This window comes from Podarcis melisellensis (assembly GCF_964234715.1).
Source record: "Podarcis melisellensis genome assembly, chromosome: 2".
NCBI lineage: Eukaryota > Metazoa > Chordata > Lepidosauria > Squamata > Lacertidae > Podarcis > Podarcis melisellensis.
The window spans coordinates 7,082,007-7,100,519 of record NC_138529.1 but is presented as its reverse complement, the minus strand read 5'-3'; the positions used below and the strand labels follow the sequence as shown (position 1 = coordinate 7,100,519).

General features: G+C 50.2%; 1 protein-coding gene across 1 annotated transcript in view; it reads left to right on the top strand.

The window, feature by feature from the left end:
* PRPF40B (pre-mRNA processing factor 40 homolog B) overlaps positions 1 to 15,959 on the top strand; it is a 31,300-nt gene extending 15,341 nt beyond the window's left edge. The window contains 17 exon segments of the mRNA XM_081900731.1: positions 662 to 764; positions 974 to 1,038; positions 1,303 to 1,467; positions 2,442 to 2,550; positions 2,753 to 2,903; positions 3,448 to 3,656; positions 4,632 to 4,637; positions 4,639 to 4,771; positions 6,135 to 6,226; positions 6,952 to 7,068; positions 7,991 to 8,128; positions 9,279 to 9,374; positions 9,613 to 9,693; positions 10,608 to 10,710; positions 11,858 to 11,919; positions 14,910 to 15,038; positions 15,189 to 15,959. Of these exon segments, the coding sequence (XP_081756857.1) occupies positions 662 to 764; positions 974 to 1,038; positions 1,303 to 1,467; positions 2,442 to 2,550; positions 2,753 to 2,903; positions 3,448 to 3,656; positions 4,632 to 4,637; positions 4,639 to 4,771; positions 6,135 to 6,226; positions 6,952 to 7,068; positions 7,991 to 8,128; positions 9,279 to 9,374; positions 9,613 to 9,693; positions 10,608 to 10,710; positions 11,858 to 11,919; positions 14,910 to 15,038; positions 15,189 to 15,281 (1,852 nt within the window). The 3' untranslated portion in view covers positions 15,282 to 15,959.
* Positions 15,960 to 18,513: the final 2,554 nt, after the last annotated feature.

Here is an 18,513-nt window from a genome sequence, read left to right as displayed (position 1 = left end):
CGTTTAGTGCAGGAGGTGTGGGCTGGTTGTTGTTGTTTTTCCCCGTTGGGGGCATATAACAGCCTAGTACACCAGAGAGAAAAGGTTTGGTGTGGCCCTGTCCCTGATGTGCTGGATTTGTACAAACAGGGAGGTTTTATTTTCTTGTTAAGGTGCATTAAGAAAAACAACAACATGACATGCCCACCGGCTGCCTGAAGTGGTACAGGCTAGAATTCTATCACCCACTTCTTTGGCTCCATGGAGGGAGGGGCCGGATGAGTTCCTGCCCTTCAGGGATGCTGAAGCTTCCACCCTTTGCCAAGAGGTTGGGATGGGTGTGTGTGGCAGGAGTAAAGGGAAGGAAGTAAATTCCTGCTGCACCCATCTTTAATATCCATTCACCCCCATCCACAAAGCCTTATGTGTGGAAGTTGGGTGTCTGTACCTCCATTATGGCTGGGCACTGCATCCAGTGTCAGAGGTGTGGAATGCCTCTGTGTACCCTGGGACTCAGAAGTATTGAGCTTCGGTCCTCCTTGTGAGTTGCCCACAGGCATCTGGCTGGCCATTGTGAGAAGGGAAGACCCGAATTCATTTGAGAAACCCTGGATTGAGCGCTGGCATGCCCATTGCTCCATCTGATACCTTGGGGGGGGGGTTTGTTTGTTTCCTGATCTAGCTGTGATCCCGTCCGCAGAGACGAGGAAGACCGTGGCCCTGGCAATGCCTGGAGCAACAAAGAAGAGGCCAAGCAAGCTTTTAAGGAGCTGCTCAAGGACAAGGTACTGACAGGGGCAGGTGGGTGGGCTGGAGGACCAGAGATTCCCTCCTAGGAACGAGCAAACACGTAGCCTGCATTGGTGCAGTCCAGGAAAAAACTTGACTACGATTGTGTAAACTGGTTCTGAGATGAGTGGGTGGGGCCAGTCAAGCTGGAATGGGAAGGTGGTGGTGCCATTTTGGCTGAAACGCTGCTGCTCTCTGGCTCCAGGGCGTCCCAGCAAGTGCGTCGTGGGAGCAGGCCATGAAGCTCATCAGCACCGACCCGCGGTTCAGGTACAGTCTGAAACGAACACCCCTTCCTTCCCCACAATGTCATTTCAGCCCTCAGCCTGCTTCTCTGCACAGTTAGAAATCCTGACTATTGCAGGAAGGAGAAAAAGTCCAGCTAGTCTTAGACTTTGCCTGGCCCAGAGTGTTGTGTGGCTGGGAATTCCCTAGCACTCCTGCCCCCGCTCCCACCGCCCGCCATTCTCCCTCACCCCTTGGGTGCCGTCTCTGGAGAGCAACCCTTGATGACCCTCTTGCCTTGTGCCCCAGCGCTTTGCCCAAGCTGAGCGAGAAGAAGCAGGCTTTCAATGCTTACAAGGCTCAGCGGGACAAGGAGGAGAAGGAAGAGGCCCGGCTCCGGGCCAAGGAAGCCAAAGAGGAGCTGCAGCGCTTCTTGGAGCAGCACAGCAAGATGAGCTCCATCACCCGCTACAGGTAGAGGGTGCCAAAGTTGCAGACGGGTTTCTTGCAGAGGGGCAGGATCCCAGTGCGGTAGTTCTCTTTGAGTAGGGGGCACTTTCAGGCTCTTCAAGGAGGGAGCTAGGGCACCTGCAGGTTTCTTCCTGGCCCTTCCCACCCTGTTCTGAGTCTGATTTGATTGGCCCTGGACAAAGGAGGTGTCACTCCATGTCTGCCCAGTCAGTGGGCAGCGTCAAGTGCAAGTCATCATGTTCCAGGCTCCATGTTGGGGTCTGGCATGACCCACCAATCAAGCTAAGACCAGGAGGGAGGGATCATTCTTCAGCTCAGAGTCCTTATTGGTGAAACTGAGGGGGTTTGAACTGGAAATGCCGAGTAATCTGGAGTTTGAATTTCAGAGCAGAAGTACCGGTAGCTTCTGGTTGCTGTTGACCAGGCAAGGGAGAAGGCCCCTACCGCCTATTATTGATATTAAAGCCTGGCCAATCACGAAGGCCATTGTTGCATGCCTCTGCTCCCCTTGGTACCTGAAGAAGAAGCACATACCTTCTGTGGCAGATCAGGGGGCATAAGTCCTAGCTCCAGCCTGCAAGATTCCTCTATCAAGCTCCAGAGTTTCTGTTAGCCCTGTATTTTCCAACAGTTCCAGTAGGAGTGTTCACATGTTGTAGTCAGAGAGCTGAGCTGTACACCCGTACCCTTATTTGCACCTGACGTGCAGCAAGCGTACATCCTATGTACCTCTGTACACAGCTAGCTGAGCTGAACAAATCAGCAAGAGCACACCCTTTCACACGAACACATGTACCTGTGTTCCATGTAATGTGGGAATAAGCTTCCTGGCGCTAGTTAAAAAGAGGGAGAAGAATTGAGCTTGGTGCTCCTGGCTGTGGCCACGCCAAGGGGCCTCTGTGTGCATGCCCCCCCTTGACCACCCTGCAGCAGCAACACCCCCTGCTGCTTGATTCCTTTCTTACCTGACCCCCCAGGAAAGCTGAGCAGATGTTTGGGGAGCTGGAAGTGTGGGCTGTGGTGCCAGAGCGTGACCGCAAGGAGATCTACGACGATGTTCTCTTCTTCCTGGCCAAAAAGGAGAAGGTAAAACGAAAACAAGGAGCGTGAGCAAAGGAGGACAGAGGTGGTTGATTGTTTGCATAGAATCCAGGCGTTCCATCTCCCAGAATCCCCTCCCTGCCCATCACCTCCCCAGTCCTCATAATGGAGAAGGTTGGGGGCAGGAAGCCATGTGCCCTGCTGGGGTGGGTTCCGTCCCCCAATGCTGTCCTCTGTCCCCACCCAGGAGCATGCCAAGCAGCTGCGCAAGAGGAACATCCAGGCTCTGAAGAGCATCCTGGACAGCATGAGCCGCGTCAGCTTCCAGACCACCTGGTCCGAAGCCCAGCAGTACCTCATGGACAACCCCAGCTTTGCCGAGGATGAAGACCTGCAAAGTGAGGCGCCTTCCACCTTCCTAGTCCTTCTCTCTTTCCCCGCACAAAGCCCCCCTATGCGAACGCACACCCCTCCCAGGTGGAAGCTCCAGAATCACAGGGGCTCCTTGAGGCTCTGTGCGCACGACAGAAATGTCGCACCAGTAAGAAAAAGACTCACTAATGGGGTGGGGTGGAGCCCTTCATTTTTCAAGTGGGAAAAGCTCAGACACCTATCAATATCTGTTGCTAATAAATAAAATAAAGGGCCACCCTGAGGCCGTGAACTCCTAAATACTGAATACTGTGATTAACCCCTTGAAATACCGTAAATGTATTCTGTTGGCGTGGGCATCTTGGCTGTGACCTGTTTTGAGTTTGCTGTGCATTCCAGAAGTCCTGAAAGCTTTGGTTCTAGGGCTATAAGGCACAGAAGCAGTGCTCAGATGTCCCGGCCTTTGGCTCTCCCCACCCCACCCCTCCAGCGCCACATGCCTCTCTCCACCAAGATCCCCCCCCCCAGCCAGAGATGATAGACTCCCCTCCCTGTTTCCCTGTGCTGTAGCCTGCCCCACCTGGCTGGCCCAGAGTGATGCACCCTCTTGCCCAGCTGAGCTCGGGCCCCTCCCACCTCTTTCAGACATGGACAAGGAGGATGCCTTGATCTGCTTTGAGGAGCACATCCGGACCCTGGAAAGAGAGGAGGAGGAGGAACGTGAGCGCGGCCGGCTGCGGGAGAGGCGCCAGCAGCGCAAGAACAGGGAAGCCTTCCAGGTAGCTGCAGCTTTGGGGGAGGGGCACGATCAGTGGGGGGAACCCTGAGCCCCTGTTTGGGAAGTGGGAGGCAGCCTTGCCGAAGGGCAGAGCACATGGTTTGGTTGCAGAAGGTCCCCGTTCAGTCCCTGCCTGGGTTGGGGGGGGGACGTCTGCCTAACACCCCAGAGAGTTGCTGCCAGTCTGAGTATGCAATTACTAGGCTAGATGGACCATGGGCTTGATGGGAACAAGGCAGCTTCATACACTCTCTCTTGTAGCTGCATTTGTAATCATCTGCTGCTTTAAAAAAAGGTAAAGGACCCCTGACCATTAGGTCCAGTCGTGACCGTCTCTGGGGTTGCAGTGCTCATCTCGCTTTATTGGCTGAGGGAGCCGGCTATCAGCTTCCGGGTCATGTGGTCAGCATGACTAAGCCGCTTCTGGCGAACCAGAGCAGCACATGGAAACGCCGTTTACCTTCCCGCCGGAGTGGTACCTATTTATCTACTTGCACTTTGACGTGCTTTCGAACTGCTAGGTTGGCAGGAGCTGGGATTGAGCAACGGGAGCTCACCCTGTCGCGGGGATTCGAACTGCCAACCTTCTGATCGACAAATCCTAGGCTCTGTGGTTTAACCCACAGCGCCACCCACAGCGCCACAGTCCCTTTATGTCCCTGCAATTATCTTGAGGATAAAGGAATTGTTAAGATGGTTCGGCAACAGAGCAAAGGCATAGCCTATTTTGCATGCTCTTGAAACAGACAGTGTTTGCTTTGAGCTGAAAAGTATTCCTGATTTCCTAGGAAATGTTTGGAGAAGAGGTCTTTTAAAAAAATGGCCCCTTCCCCTCCCAATATCAGCTGTGTTTATGCTGCCTAGGGGGAATGTGGGGTTTGGGGGCCTGCTTTGGAGCACATGGGCCGCCCCGCCCCCGACAGGGCCTGTAAATGGGGGAGGGGCTGACTCCCCGATCTCTCTCGCTCTATCGTAGAATAACCAGGCTGCTTCTTGCTCAGGCCTTCTTGGACGAGTTGCACGAGAGCGGGCGCCTGCACTCCATGTCCACGTGGATGGAGCTGTACCCCTCCCTCAGCACCGACAGACGCTTTGCCAACATGTTGGGCCAGCCTGGTAAGCAGACGATGGACAGGAGCCCCTGCCCCCACCCCCTTCCCCATAGCGACCCCCATCCGAAGGGGAGGTGCCTGGGATGTATTGAAAGAGAGAGCAGAAAGCCCAACATAGAGCAGTAGCTGTGAGCACCAGCTGAGGCACACAAAAAAGTTCCACAGGAGCGGGTGAATTTCTGTATTGGGTTGTGCTCCTGGTAGTGATTTAGTTGAGCCAATGTGACAAGATGGGCGTTCCAGCTAACCAACGGGAAGATAAAGCTGTCGACCGTGGAACGTTCGTAGCCCAACGTCTATGAAGAGTGGTATTTGTCAGTGCGGCTGGGGTTTAAAAGCACCACAAAAACAAAGAAAGCAACTCCCCACCCGCCAGGAATTGCCCCTGAAGAAGGAAAGAACCCTTTCCAAAATGCTTGGGGCATCGGTAAAAATGGTTGCTTCCAGAGACAGACCATTGTCTTCTCTCTTGTTCTTATGGTGGTCAACATGGCTTGTTTCATGGGATTAAAAAGCACTCTTCTGCTAATGAAAAGTGCTCAGTGGAGGAAAAGGATGATTGGAGGGTTTGGGTAGCTTCCATTCGTAGATTCTGCCCCTTTTTTTAGTTTAGTTTAGTTTTCAGGGGGTATAACTCAGAGGTAGGAGAACATGCTTAGCCTGTTGAAGATCCCAGAGACAACCTTCATCATTTCCAATTAGTGGATCCAAGCCCTCAGATTTTTAATTGGAAACATCAAGGATTGAACCTTGGATCTTCAGCATGAAGATTGATGCTTGAAGCCCTTGAACCAGAGCTAGCAGCTCTGAGCTGGGGACACCCATTGGCTTCATTCAAGTTTTTAAGGCAACTTATCTTATCTCAGTGTTTTTCAGACTCCCTGCATTTTGGGGGGGATACATTTTCTGCATGGATTTTTCTGCCGTTGAATCTCTGTACATTGCACAGGATTCTGGAGAATGTTTTTAAGGTAGGGGGTGAGGAAGCTGTGGACTTCAGCTCCCATCAGCTCTAGCCAAAATGGCCCCGATGGTCAGGGATGATGGGAGTTGTAGTCCAGCAGTATCTTGAGGAGCCACATCTGCCTCACCCATGTCCTAGGGTCTTCCATTGATACAGGGTTCTTCACTTTCACCTGGCCTGAACTGGGAGTGAGCCAGAGAACACACTTTCTGTTCTTCTGTTGTTGCAGATTACTGGGTGAGGTGGGGGACTGGTAGCGGTCTACCAGGGATTGTTGTCTTGTCATTTACTGGGCCGCTGATAAACGTCTAAGGAATCCTGGGGCAGTTCGAAAGCCACTGTCTTAAAAAACCTCCTTCTTGCAGGCATGAATAATGGGATGTGTTCTTCTCCCCTTCCACAGGCTCCACCCCACTGGACCTGTTCAAGTTCTACGTGGAAGACCTGAAGGCCCGCTTCCATGATGAAAAGAAGATTATCAAGGACATTCTGAAGGTCTGGCCATAGTGGGCATTGGAGGGACATGGAGAGAATGAAACACATAAGTTCTTCCTGGTCTACTGCTCCCTCTCCTGAATCCCAACCTGTGCTTCTCTCCATGATCCCAGAGCTGGCTGCACCTTCTCCCTCTGTGCAATCACGGTTCTTCTTCCAAAAGCTTCTTCTCTTGGCAATGAATCCATAGTGTCATTTGAAACGTTATTCCTTCACAAGCAGAAAATCTGCCATGTTTTCATATCTGTGTCAATTTCACTGTGAAGAGAAACAAGTACAGTGGTACCTTGGAAGTCGAACGGAATCCGTTCCGGAAATCCGTTTGACTTCCAAAACGTTTGGAAACCAGGGCACGGCTTCTGATTGGCTGCGGGAAGCTCCTGCAGCCAATCGGAAGCCGTGGAAGTTGCGTCGTACATTTGGGTTCCAAAGAACGTTTGAAAATTGGAACAATCATTTCTGGTTTTCAGTCGTTCAGGAGCCAAAATGTTCGACTCCAAAGGCGTTTGAAAACCAAGGTATCACTGTACAGTCTACCTTGTGTCAATTTCACTTTTTCTGAATTAAAAAAAAGTAATGAGTGAAATTGACATGTAACAGATGTTGGAGAGAGTGGTTTGGAACAGGCTTTCTTGATACTTTGTGGTTTTTGGAGGGAAATAAGGGAATTCCTAATTCTGTTGTTCTCCTCTGTGCTTCCCCCCCCCCCCACCTCTCCTTGGTAGGACCGGAGCTTCAGCGTAGAAATAAACACAACCTTTGAGGACTTCGCCCATGTCATCAGTTTTGACAAGCGTGCCGCCACGCTGGATGCCGGCAACATTAAGCTGACTTTCAACAGTGTGAGTAGGGCAGGGGTCCGTCAGTGTGCCTCCAGAGTGTCAGTGGGAGGGATTCCAGCGAATGCGGTTTGTGTGATTAAAGTGAGTTAAAGGGATCTGCCGCCCTCACATGTCAGTTCCACTTTCAAAAAGAAGAGAAATAATTGGACTGATTGCTGTATGGAAAGTGATGCACAAAAAGTGGGATGCACAAATGATCAGTGAGAAGACATGTCAATATCCCACAAGCAAATCAGGATGAATGCACATCGTAGCATTACATCTTGGCTGAAAGCCACAGCAATAATCCTCAGTAGTCTAATCTCCGCATAAGCTTTGTTCAAGCATATCAGGATAAGTGCTCTATAAATAGGTTACCTGGAGGAGTCCGAGTTGCTTGCACAAGACGTACGGCACAATTTCCAATAGCTAAGTGCATCTGAAAGGCAGGGGCTAACATGCCCCTTCAGTAGCCCCTTGTTGGCTCCAAATAAATGTTCCTTGGGAGCAGTGGAGACTGTAGGAGGACATTATAGGGAGCAGGATACCCTCAACCCTCTTTCATAATACTAGGACTTGGGATTCACTGGATGAAGATGCTAGGCTAGGGGTGGGCAGTGCGTAACACTGGCAATCTCGATGTTGTCCCAACTCCCATCAGCCCCAGAATGCCTGGCCTGTTGTCAGGAATGATGGGAGATTTAGTCTGAAACCCTGGAGAGCTGCTGCCAGTCTGTGTAGACAGCACTGGGCTAGATGGCCCAATAGTCAGATTCAGTTTAAGGCAGCTTTGTATGTTCGTATGCCTGATCTGGCAAGGAGGATAATTTTGCTCATTCAGTGCAAGGAATGGGAGAGATCCCTAAGGGCCATTCGGGTTCTGTGACCAGCGGAGGATAAGAGGAATGCCGTATAGTGATGCTCCCTGCTTTCCTGCCCTCAGCTGCTGGAAAAGGCTGAGGCACGGGAGCGTGAACGGGAGAAGGAAGAAACTCGCAAGATGCGGCGCAAGGAGGCGGCGTTCAAGAGCATGTTGCGCCAGGCAGCTCCTCCACTGGAACCCAACACTGCCTGGGATGAGGTGAGGTTTTCTGCACTCGGTTGCAGCACCAGCTCCAGCTGCCTTTATCTAGAGTTGCATGAATTGGCTACTAGAGAGGAAAACGAGCAGGGCTGAAGTTCAGAGATAAGGCACGTGCTATGCATATAGGAGGTCCCAGGTTAATTCCTGGGGATCTAGGAGAGGCTCCTGTCTGAAATCCTAGAGAACCACCACCAGTAAGTATAGGCAGTACTGGGCAAAAGGGGACCAATGGTCTGATTCTGCGCAAGACAGCTTTTAAATGCCTAGTGTACTGACACATGCAGAGGTGCATTGGGCAGCCTCCTTTGGAGGGCAGGTAGTTATTCTGCATCAAGAGTGATCACATGATTCTATCAAACCCAGTGAATAGCAGTGTTATTTACCCCCAGTTGAGGACGACTGGAAGGCAACAAAAGCAGACCAGTGACTTGTGCCAAGACACAGCATGCCTCTTTCTGTGGGTGGGCTGCTCTCTGCCTCATGGGAACCTTTACTTATTTTCATTTTTTGCAGCATGCACTTTGGGAATGACTGCTTCCAAAGCCTAAAGTTGATCTTCCCTAGAAAACTTTCTTTGTCTTAATTCAGTTGATGCAAACACTTTAGTGTCTGAAGACATTAATTGCCACTGGATGACTCCCTCCATCAGTAATAATCTAGCAGCTTTTGTGTGAAGCACCTAAAGCCTTTCCTGTCTGAGGAGGAGGGGTTAGGATATCCTGTTGGGAATCTGAGGTTGAGGTTCCCACGCAGCAGAAGTTGCCTCCAATTCCAGTCACCACACAGAGGCTTAAGGTCCAAAATAGTTTACTGCTGTAGAGGATAAGGCTTCAGTAATACAGTTCCAAACATTGATATATACATACAGCTTGTAGGCTTTGCAGATACAGATATACAAGCACAAATTACCGGTATCTCTATTGCTGCAGCTTAAAGATGTAAAACAGACTCTGACTCATGGACAGACTCACTGACTTGAGTACTGAGCTAACATGCCTTAATCACTTATGGTACAAGTCCATTGCCATAGCAGCTGGCTTATCTCATACTTGGGGTGATGTGTGCTCATGAAGGAAATTAACGCTTTCCTCCATGTCCAATTCCTCCAACATGTCCACCTGCCCCCCTTTTTGGCTTTCCTTTCCAGGTCCGAGAGCGGTTTGTCAACAACATAGCCTTTGAGCAGATCACGCTGGAGTCAGAGCGGATCCGCCTTTTCCGTGAGTTCCTGCAACTACTAGAGGTGAGCAGGGGCTGATTGGGAGGGTCTGAGTGGTTGAGCCTCAGCGGGAACTTCCGCTAAGGGGATCTGTGGGGTGGGATTGCCTGATGTTGAGAGGCTGAAGTAGTGGGGACGGGAGGTAGTGGAGAAGACAACAAGCCAGGAAGGCTGTACCAGAAGAAGGGCCAGCTCGGGATTTTTTCTGCAATTTGGATTCACACACATGCACACCACTCTCTTTGTCTCCCTCTCCCCACAGACCGAGTGCCAGCATTTCCACGCCAAGGCCAAGAAACACACCAAAAAGCCCAAAAAGCACCATCGCAAGCGGTCTGCTTCGGTGAGCCCAGGGGGCTGTGGTGGGAAGAGACGGAGGGGGTGACTGAAGTCAGGGTGGTGAGACATGTTCATCAAAGCCAAGTGGCAGAGAGCCTTCTTCCCCCGTCCTATAGAAACTCCCAGTCTGTGTTGGTGTTTTTGCAGCAAGAAGTGTTGGGAGAAACTCAGTGGCCTACGCCTGCAGTGGAATGAGGTGGGAGAGTAGACTGCACCCCCATGTACACAATTGCCTGGGATTTTTTTAAAAAAGAAATATCATCAAAGAAGGAGCAGACTAGCCTAGGACTTTTTCATGGGTGTCCTAGATTTTTCACTTGCAGGGAGTTGTCTATCTAAAACTTGTGTGTGTGCTCACAGAGCACACACAGAGTCCATTCTATCACCCTAGGATTCTGCCTCCTCGCTTGGCAGTGATTTACATAATGGCATAAGATTTACATAATTACAAAAAAAACCCCAAATTTAAGTCGTTTTCATGAATGAAAGCATCTCAATACATATACAGTAAAATTAAGCAATCCCTACATAATTCATAAAAAAGGTCTAACAAGACAGAAAAACATTAAATCAGTTACAGTAAAAATTAAGCATCTCCAAGGTCAAATCCTGACCACCACAAAGCCCCCAGATAGTCTTTCGGCATCCTGAGTAGCAGGTTGTGCAGAGCTCACAAGTAAGGTGGCCTCTGGCCTCTTCAGCAGCAGTAGGTGGGGTCCGTCAGGGTCCCCCAGGCCAGGAAGAAATAGGCGCAGAAAGGGAGTGAGCTGGCCTAAGACCTTCCTCCCTGACATGCTTGGTGACGATTAGCCCTTGTGATGTCCTGTGGTTTATTAATGGCATGCTGGGTTTCCCAAGTGCTAGTCTGCCCCTCCCTCTGGGAGGGGGTGACTGACAAATGCAAATTTCTCCCCTCAGGGGTCAGAGTCAGGCTCAGACCACCCCCACCGCACAGCCAAGCGCAAGAAACGAAACCATTCGGAATCGGCTGGTTCAGGACCGTCGTCGTCACCTGATTCAGGTAAGAGCGGGGCATTTTGTGGAGTTAAGTACAGTGGTGCCTCGCAAGACGAAATTAATCCGTTCCATGAGGCTCTTCGTATAGCGGTTTTTTCGTCTTGCGAAGCAAGCCCATTGACAGCTTAGCGGATTAGCGCTACAGCGGTCTAGCGGCTTTTAGCGATCAGCGTTTAAGCGGCTTATCAGCGGATCAGCTGATAAGCGGCTTAGGAAAAGGAGGGGGGAAGGGGGGAAAAACCCGCAGGAACTCGCAAGACATTTTCATCTTGCGAAGCAAGCCCATAAAGAAATTCGTTTTGCGAAGCGCCTCCAAAACGGAAAACCCTTTCGTCTAGCGGGTTTTCCATCTTGCGAGACGTTCGTCTTGCGGGGCACCACTGTAGTTGATTCAAACTGCCATTCTGAGGGAAGTTTCCTCTGCCTGAGGGCCATAGTGGGCCACCTTCCTGGGTGGGGGTGAGGCAATGGGGTGTCACCCTTCTCTCAGCATAGCGGGGTGCTGGCCAGCCACACAAAAGGCAGAGGTTTCTACATGGCATCTATCTCTCCACTGAGGCCAGCAAGAGCCATTATCACAGTACAAGGATGCAGTCCAGTGGAGTGCAGTGGAGGCTGGGGGGGGGGGAGTAAGGGCCAGGGAGGGGTGTGGCCTGGGGAATGTCTCGAGGACCAAAAGGAGAGTTCTGGAGGGCCATGTGTGAGGTTCCCCACCTTTGGTATACAGAAACCCACTCACTGTGTGTGAGGGGCAGTGGTGGATTAAACCCCATGGCAGTCAAAATTTGGGGGGCTCCCTTGCAAATTATCTCCTAATACGTTTATGATTTTACCAACCAACAATTTTAATAAACCAAGGGGTGGGGCCCCTAAAAAGCGTGGGGCCCATAGACCAGTGCCTACTCTGCCTATTTGGTAATCCAGTATGGGAGAGGGGGCTTTGGCACCCACATGAATCACATGACACCCTGGCCACCCTTCCGCCTGCCTGCTGAATCCAGCCAGCGGTGCGTCTGTTCCTCTGTCTGGAATGGGCAGGGATACACAGAGGTCTGCCGGCGGGTCAGTCTGAACCGGCTCTTTTGCCTGCTCCCACTGAGAGCTGGCAGCACCCACATGCTGTGTCTTTCCTCCCCGCCCCCCGCCCGCAGAGCACAGCACCAGGCGCTCCAAGAGGCAGAAGAAGAAAAGCAAGAAAAAGAGGCACAAATCGGTGAGTCCCACGGCAGCAAGCAGTGGCAGGATGCGGGTGAAACAGGTGCGGGTGAGGCAAGGGGCTGGAGCAATATGTCCAAAGCCAGGTCTCTGGGGACCGTTGAGGGGGAGGGATCTGTTAGAAATGCAAGGCCAGGTGTGTTCCATGCTGACCGATCGGGAAATGGAGTTCTGTGACCGCCATGGCTTTGTCCCAGGGGTGGAGGCACACAAAGCAGGTCATTGCCGGGGTGGGAGGACAGTTGGGTGGGAGCCCCATGTGACAGATAGATAGATAGATAGACAGACAGACAGACAGACAGACAGATGATGGGTGGAAGGAAGGAAGGAAGGAAGGAAGGAAGGAAGGAAGGAAGGAAGGAGCCTTCTCCTATAGTGAGACTGGTAGTGAGACTGGCCTCAGGAGGCGCAGAGCTCTTGTTGGCTGGAGGTATTTATCCTGTTTCCCCGAAAGTACAACATCCCCCCAAAATAAGACCTTCCAGTTTTGCTTCTCGCTGTAATATAAGGCATCCCCTGAAAATAAGACCCCCCCAATAATAAGGCCAGCCCCGAACATAAGGCCTCCCCGGAATACCAGCATGTGTACCGTATTCTTCTTCATGGAAAAATAAGACATCCCCTGAAAATAAGACCTAGCGCATCTTTGGGAACAAAAATTAATATAAGACACTGTCTTATTTTCGGGGAAACAGAGTAATAAGAGGTTGGACGACCCATCTGCCAGGGAGGCTGCTGCAGCTGCAAGAGCCCTGCGATTGTCCAACAGAGGGCTGGACTAAATGGTCTCCCAAGTTCCTTCTAGTTCTGTGATTCTGTAGTGTGAATTAAGCAGATTTTCCTCTTAGCTGCATCTTTTCCTCTGTTGCTGTTTACTCATGTTTCTGTGTCTGTAATGGGAATGTCAATATGGTATGAAAGCCCCTTCTACCTCAAGAAATCCTGCTTGGTTTCTCCCCACCCCAACTTCTCGCATTTTTTGAGATTTTTAGTATATATTTGCAGTATTTAAGGGATTCTTTAAAAAAAGAAAGCTAAATTTCTCAGGATGCATAGTTCTGTACACAGTACACAATTATGTTGTATTTATGGGTATCATCTCCCATTTAATGTACAACGCAATGAGTGGCAGCATTTGCATAAAGCAGGGGGTGGAGGCTGATTCGTGCCACATATATCACTTGATATTTCATCACTTGATGGCACACAGCTGGACGTGTGGACCGAGTCCATGGAAGCGCATGGAGGGTGTTTGTGGGATTGCAAAGGAGTCATCGCGTGTCCAGTCCTATAGGGAGAACATGCACTAAGGCCACATTAGTTGTCAGCAGTTCACACGTTCTGCTGTCAAATCACCCAATGTGCAAGGATTATGTAGAACAAAGTCAAGTGATGAATTGCCACATATGTGTGCGTGAGAATGAGACCTGTGTGACTGCAGAGTCGAATGGTGAGGTGTGAGGGAGCGAATGTGCCCATAGAGATCCATATGTGAGCCGTCATTTGATGCTGCAGTCTTGCAGGCTTCACACACACAGACGTACACAGACATACCTGTACATCATTTGCTTTCTCTGCATCTGATTCCTGCACGCAGAAAGGTTGCCAGCTGAGTGTGTGAACTATGATTCCACTAAAAGCACTTTTATTTCAGGTGAGCTGAGCAGATGTAAAAGTTCTGGGCTTTAAAGTGCCTCGAGTGCTTCAGAGACTGCTAGAAAATCCAGTGGGTTCGATTTGTTTCATGTTTGGAGGATCAGGACGGCTGATCTGCACCTATGTTTTCTTTTTCTGTGGTTATAGCACGTGTCCTTGGACCATTAGTCAGAGCTATTTAGGTACCATTAGCCAACTATTCATTTATTAACACTTTCTCATGTCTGTTGCCTGCTTTTGGCACACTGTAAATGACATTATGTGCTTTAATCCACAGGCGGTAAAGTGTGATGGAGTGTTTTGCTTCGGAGCACGGGGAAAAGAGATTAGAATCAGAAAACTTTCCATGCCCTTATGATTCTGTGGTCAGAAGTGTTTGTGTGCGTTTTCTATGATGGCTCAAGCACATTACCCAGTATCTGGGTACAAAAGGCCGCATCCTGAGCATCTCAGCTTTCTTTTTCAAATAAAGATTCTAGACCTTATGATTGCAAAGATGTACTTGAAGGCACAAGGGCAATGCCTTATGAAATCTCAAACCAGAGGAGTTTCTGAACAAAGGTTTCAATATCTGTATCCTTTCCCCACATTTAGAGGCCAAGTGGTGACGACAGCAACAGTGCCTTTTCTGCAGTGGCCCCTTCTGCTCTGTATTGTTCTCTTTCAGAGGCGGCTCACCCGACACTCAACTTGGATTAGCTTCAGGCACAAAATTAAAGTGCTTTTATTTGCCCAGGTTTTTACCACCACTGGTTCTTATTGCTTCTGCTGCTCTTTCCGTTTGACCGTCTTGTCTTTTTTTATTTGTTCATGTTTTGCATTGATATTGCCAGCCACCTTGGAAACTTTGTAATCGAAGATACAGATTTTATAAATCAGGGGTGGGCAAACCTGTGCAGCCCTCCGAATGCCACGGGACTCCCAGCTCCCATCACCCCTGACTCTTGTTCCATACTGGATGCCGCTGGTGTGGAGTCCCAAGAACTCCAGGAGGGCCTCAGGTTAGCCGTACTGCTGGATTCTGATCAGAGCAGCAGCAACTGCATTGCTAGGGGATCCAGAAAGAAGCAGGGTCCCTTGTGTCCAGAACACGACTTGCCAGCTAGTTGGGTTCTTTTTCTCAGTTAAGGCTCGTTGATTGTCTCAGCACAGACTCCTCACAACCTTGTCTGTAGTCTTTTTCTGCATTGCCTTAGCCCACTCCGCTTTTGCCACCTTCCTCCCTATATTGGGCTGGTCACCACTGGGCTGGCTGGGCCGCTAGCAGCCCCCGTCGTCTGCCCCAGCACAGGCCCCTTTTGCCCTCGAGTTTGCAAGCTGCTTCTTTTACAGAACAGCCCTGAAAGCGAAGCTGAGCACAAGAAGGACCCGAGCCGACCCGACGAGTGGGAGCGAGAGAAGGCCCCTCCGCGACCTGAGGGAAGAGGCCACTCCCCTCCCCGGGGCACCAGGAGGGAGCGGGTGAGCCCTGGGAGGAAATCAAACGGCACCAGGGATGGTGGGTGGGAAGAGGCAAGAAGGATTTGGAAGTGGGGAGGAGGAGGCGACAAGGTGAGGTGGCGGGCGGGCAAAGGTGCTGGGGTTTCTCACTCGCGCTCCTTTCCCTGGCAGAGCGGCTGGGACACCTCAGAGAGCGAAGAGCTCAGTGAAGGGGAGCTGGAACGTCGGCGCCGGACTCTGCTGCAGCAACTGGGTGACCAGTAACCACCGCGGCCTCTTTTGAGGCTCCCCTTCCACACACGCCAGACCCAATAGGTCCTTGTTCCTGCGTAGGCTGTGCCTTCCTTTGGCTGCGACAGCGCCCAAGCCAAGCGTGCGCACTGCTCTGGCCCGGAACCTGCACAGTTGGGCTGCGGTGCCCCCCCTCGACCCCCCCTACTTGCTTCCGAGTTGGGAGCGGGCCTTGCCCACTGGCAGGGACGGCCTCCATCGATTCCCCCTGTCTGCTTGGAGCCACCAGGACAGGGAGGAAGGATTTGGCTGTACTGTCTGGACCTAAAATTCAGAACCAGCTCTGGGATCCAGCCTGAAGATTAGGGGGAATAGGGTTAGGGGCTCCTCCGTGCATCAGTTGGCAACGTAGCACAGGAGCAAATGGCATCTCTTCTCAACGTTTCACCAGGGCTACACCTGCTCGGCGCCTCCTTGGCCTAGAACCAGAATGGCAGGGTCCAGTTTGTTTATCACAGCATCAGCCCTAACTGGGGAATGTGGTCCAGGAATGGGGACAGGATGTATGTTCCTGGTTGTTTTTTGTTCTTTTTTTTTTTGAAGGTTTGTCTCAGTGACTGGATCCTTCCTTCTGGTTGCAGTACCCCTTGTGTGCTGAGGATTCAGTGGGATTTTTCAAACAATATTTATAATAAACTTGGACTAGAATTATCCTTCTCTGGTGGGCCTCCTGTAGAAGATTGGTTTAAATTTGAGAAATCTGAAGCTTGGGTTATCTTTCTTTCTTGGACCTTTTGGAAAAATATTGGGGTAGGTGTGTTTTGTTGCATACCACAAATCTGTGGCTGCGTCTGCTCACCAGCATAGTGAGGAAGGGGATTTTCGGAGGAGGGCAACGTAGGTGTGCTTTACACTGGCTTGCACATTGGGGACAGATGTGCAAAGGAGGGAGGAGAGTCAAGTCACAAAAGGAAAGCTGTGCAGAATCATGGAAGTGCATATAATAAACAAAGCACAAGTATATTGTCTGTATGCAACAATAAATATGCACACAGACATTCCTCAGTAAGAATAAGCAATTTGTGCAATGCTGATCAGTTTATTTGCACAACTGATTTTTTTTTTAATTGATGGATGTCACACTTTTAATATATCTACGTAATTCAGTACACTAGTGTTTGTTTTATCGTGTGCATTTGTTGTGCGTCCCCCCCCCCACAGCTCCCATCCTGCCAATTCCTTATTCTTTTGCAAATGTGAAATGCAATTCCAAAATCTAGCAGGTGGGTAGTACCTTTAGTGGGAACACCTGAAATGTCACAAAAGTGTGGCAAGCTTTCAGGTTCTCCATAACTCTTCCATTGGGCAAGATCTTACACAGAGCACTAGGTGGGGTGGGGGAGTACATAAAATAGGCTGTTGTAACTCGTAGTCCTAAAGTCAGCTTGTAGACTCGGTTCTAAGCTGGGAGATCTCAGGATGAATAAGTCTCTTTCCCAGGTGCTACAGCTATCAGGCTACACCGTTAGGATTTTGAGATGAAGAAGCTGGGTCACCCAGATCTGTCCTAAACCTTAAAAACAAAGCACACAAGTTCCTGAGGTAGGTAGAGAGCAGAAGTAAAGAGAAACCCACGAGTTTTTAAATTCAGCAAAGCCTGGGGTTAATTTGGGCCATGTGCATGTTTAAAAACCTCTGGTTCTTCTAGAACGCAGCGTTCAATACAAAGAGAAAAGATGCACCTGTTGTTTTGCCCAGCTGTTGTTTTCGGCCTCTGGCAACGCACACCACTGGGAGTCCTGAATAGGAATGTGAGCCTTGGGCTAGGAAAAGGTTCTGCACCCCATCTCTTGTCAAATGGGCACCCATTGTCCCAGGAGCTAAAAGCAAAGTGTGGCCGAGAGGAGGTGAGGAAACTGCACAGGTCTTAAAGCAAACAGGATGGTGGTGGGAATAAATCAGATCCTCGGAAACAAAGCTCAGGTGGATAGCCTTTTTGTTTGTTTGTTTTATTTTCTCCGCCTTCTCCCATTAGTAGAAATTCTGTACAGTTCAAAAGGGGTGGGGGTGGGAGAGGAGGAGGAGGAGGAGGAGGAGGCACTGGCGTACAATACAGTCAATAATATTTCACATGTACAAAAAGTTACATCTAGCTACACAAAAGGACTACGATGGAGTGGATACGCTGTAAAGTGTCCAGAAGCAGCACCAGGAAGATTCCTGCCTGCTTGGATTTAGCCTTGCTTGCCCTGTTAGCTGTGGCAAAGGCCTTTGAAGGGGTGGTTTGGTCCCTTTTGCTTATTGGGTGGGGAAATAGTGTTTGCTCCAGAAGCAACTGGGTCTGTAGCCCAGCTTCCCCACTTCCAATTAGTGTTAAAATAGTGTTCCCTGTGCGTACTTGTAAGCAGTTTCACACCCACCTCTATTTTATTCTTTAAGACTTACGAGCAGGGGCTTCCAGCATGGTGCCCGTGGGTGCAAATGTGCCCACAAAGGCCCTCCCTTTTGCCCACAAAGGTCCCCTCCCCCAAGTTCAGCTTGAAAGAAGCATTGGGGCATGTATGTGTGTACGAGGGAGGCCTGCGGCACTTTCTCCGGTTTGCAAATGTGCCCATGAGCCCCCAAAGGTTGGCAGCTGCTGACAGAGAGAGCTCTGTTTCTTTGCTAGAAAAGGCAAATGTGTCGTGTGAGTTGGCAGTGTGGCTTTGGGTATACAGTGCAGGAAACCTAAATGCAACAAACTTGTGCCAGAAAAAAACCATATACATTCACAAGAGTCGGATTTCCTCAAATCTGCTGCAAAAGAATCATTGCACAAATATGTGAGCTTGGTGGTGGTGGTGGTGTATTAAGGGAGCTGATTCACATATCTGTGTCCATCACTGAATCAAAGCAAGGCCCAAATTCTGTTTCCAAAATAAGCCAGCCAGGTGCTTCCAGAAGCTCCAAACTAGAGCCCAGTTTTTGCTCTGCTGTTTCTCCCCAACTTCTAGGAGTCAAAAGGGGTACTGAGACCAATCTGGTGTAGTGGCTTAGAGGACTGGAAGGAGGTCTGGGGAGACCTCAGTTCAAGTCTCCACTTTGGCCAGTCACTCTCTCACACCCTAACCCACTTCAGAAGGATGTTGCGTGGATGAAATTGGGAGTGTGGTGAGGGGAGAAATTTGTTTGCCACCCAGAGCTCCTTGGAGGAAGGAACAGTATTTTAATACTGCTGCAAGGAATTGCTATGTACTGTCACAGCCAATATATGTTGCTTCCTCAA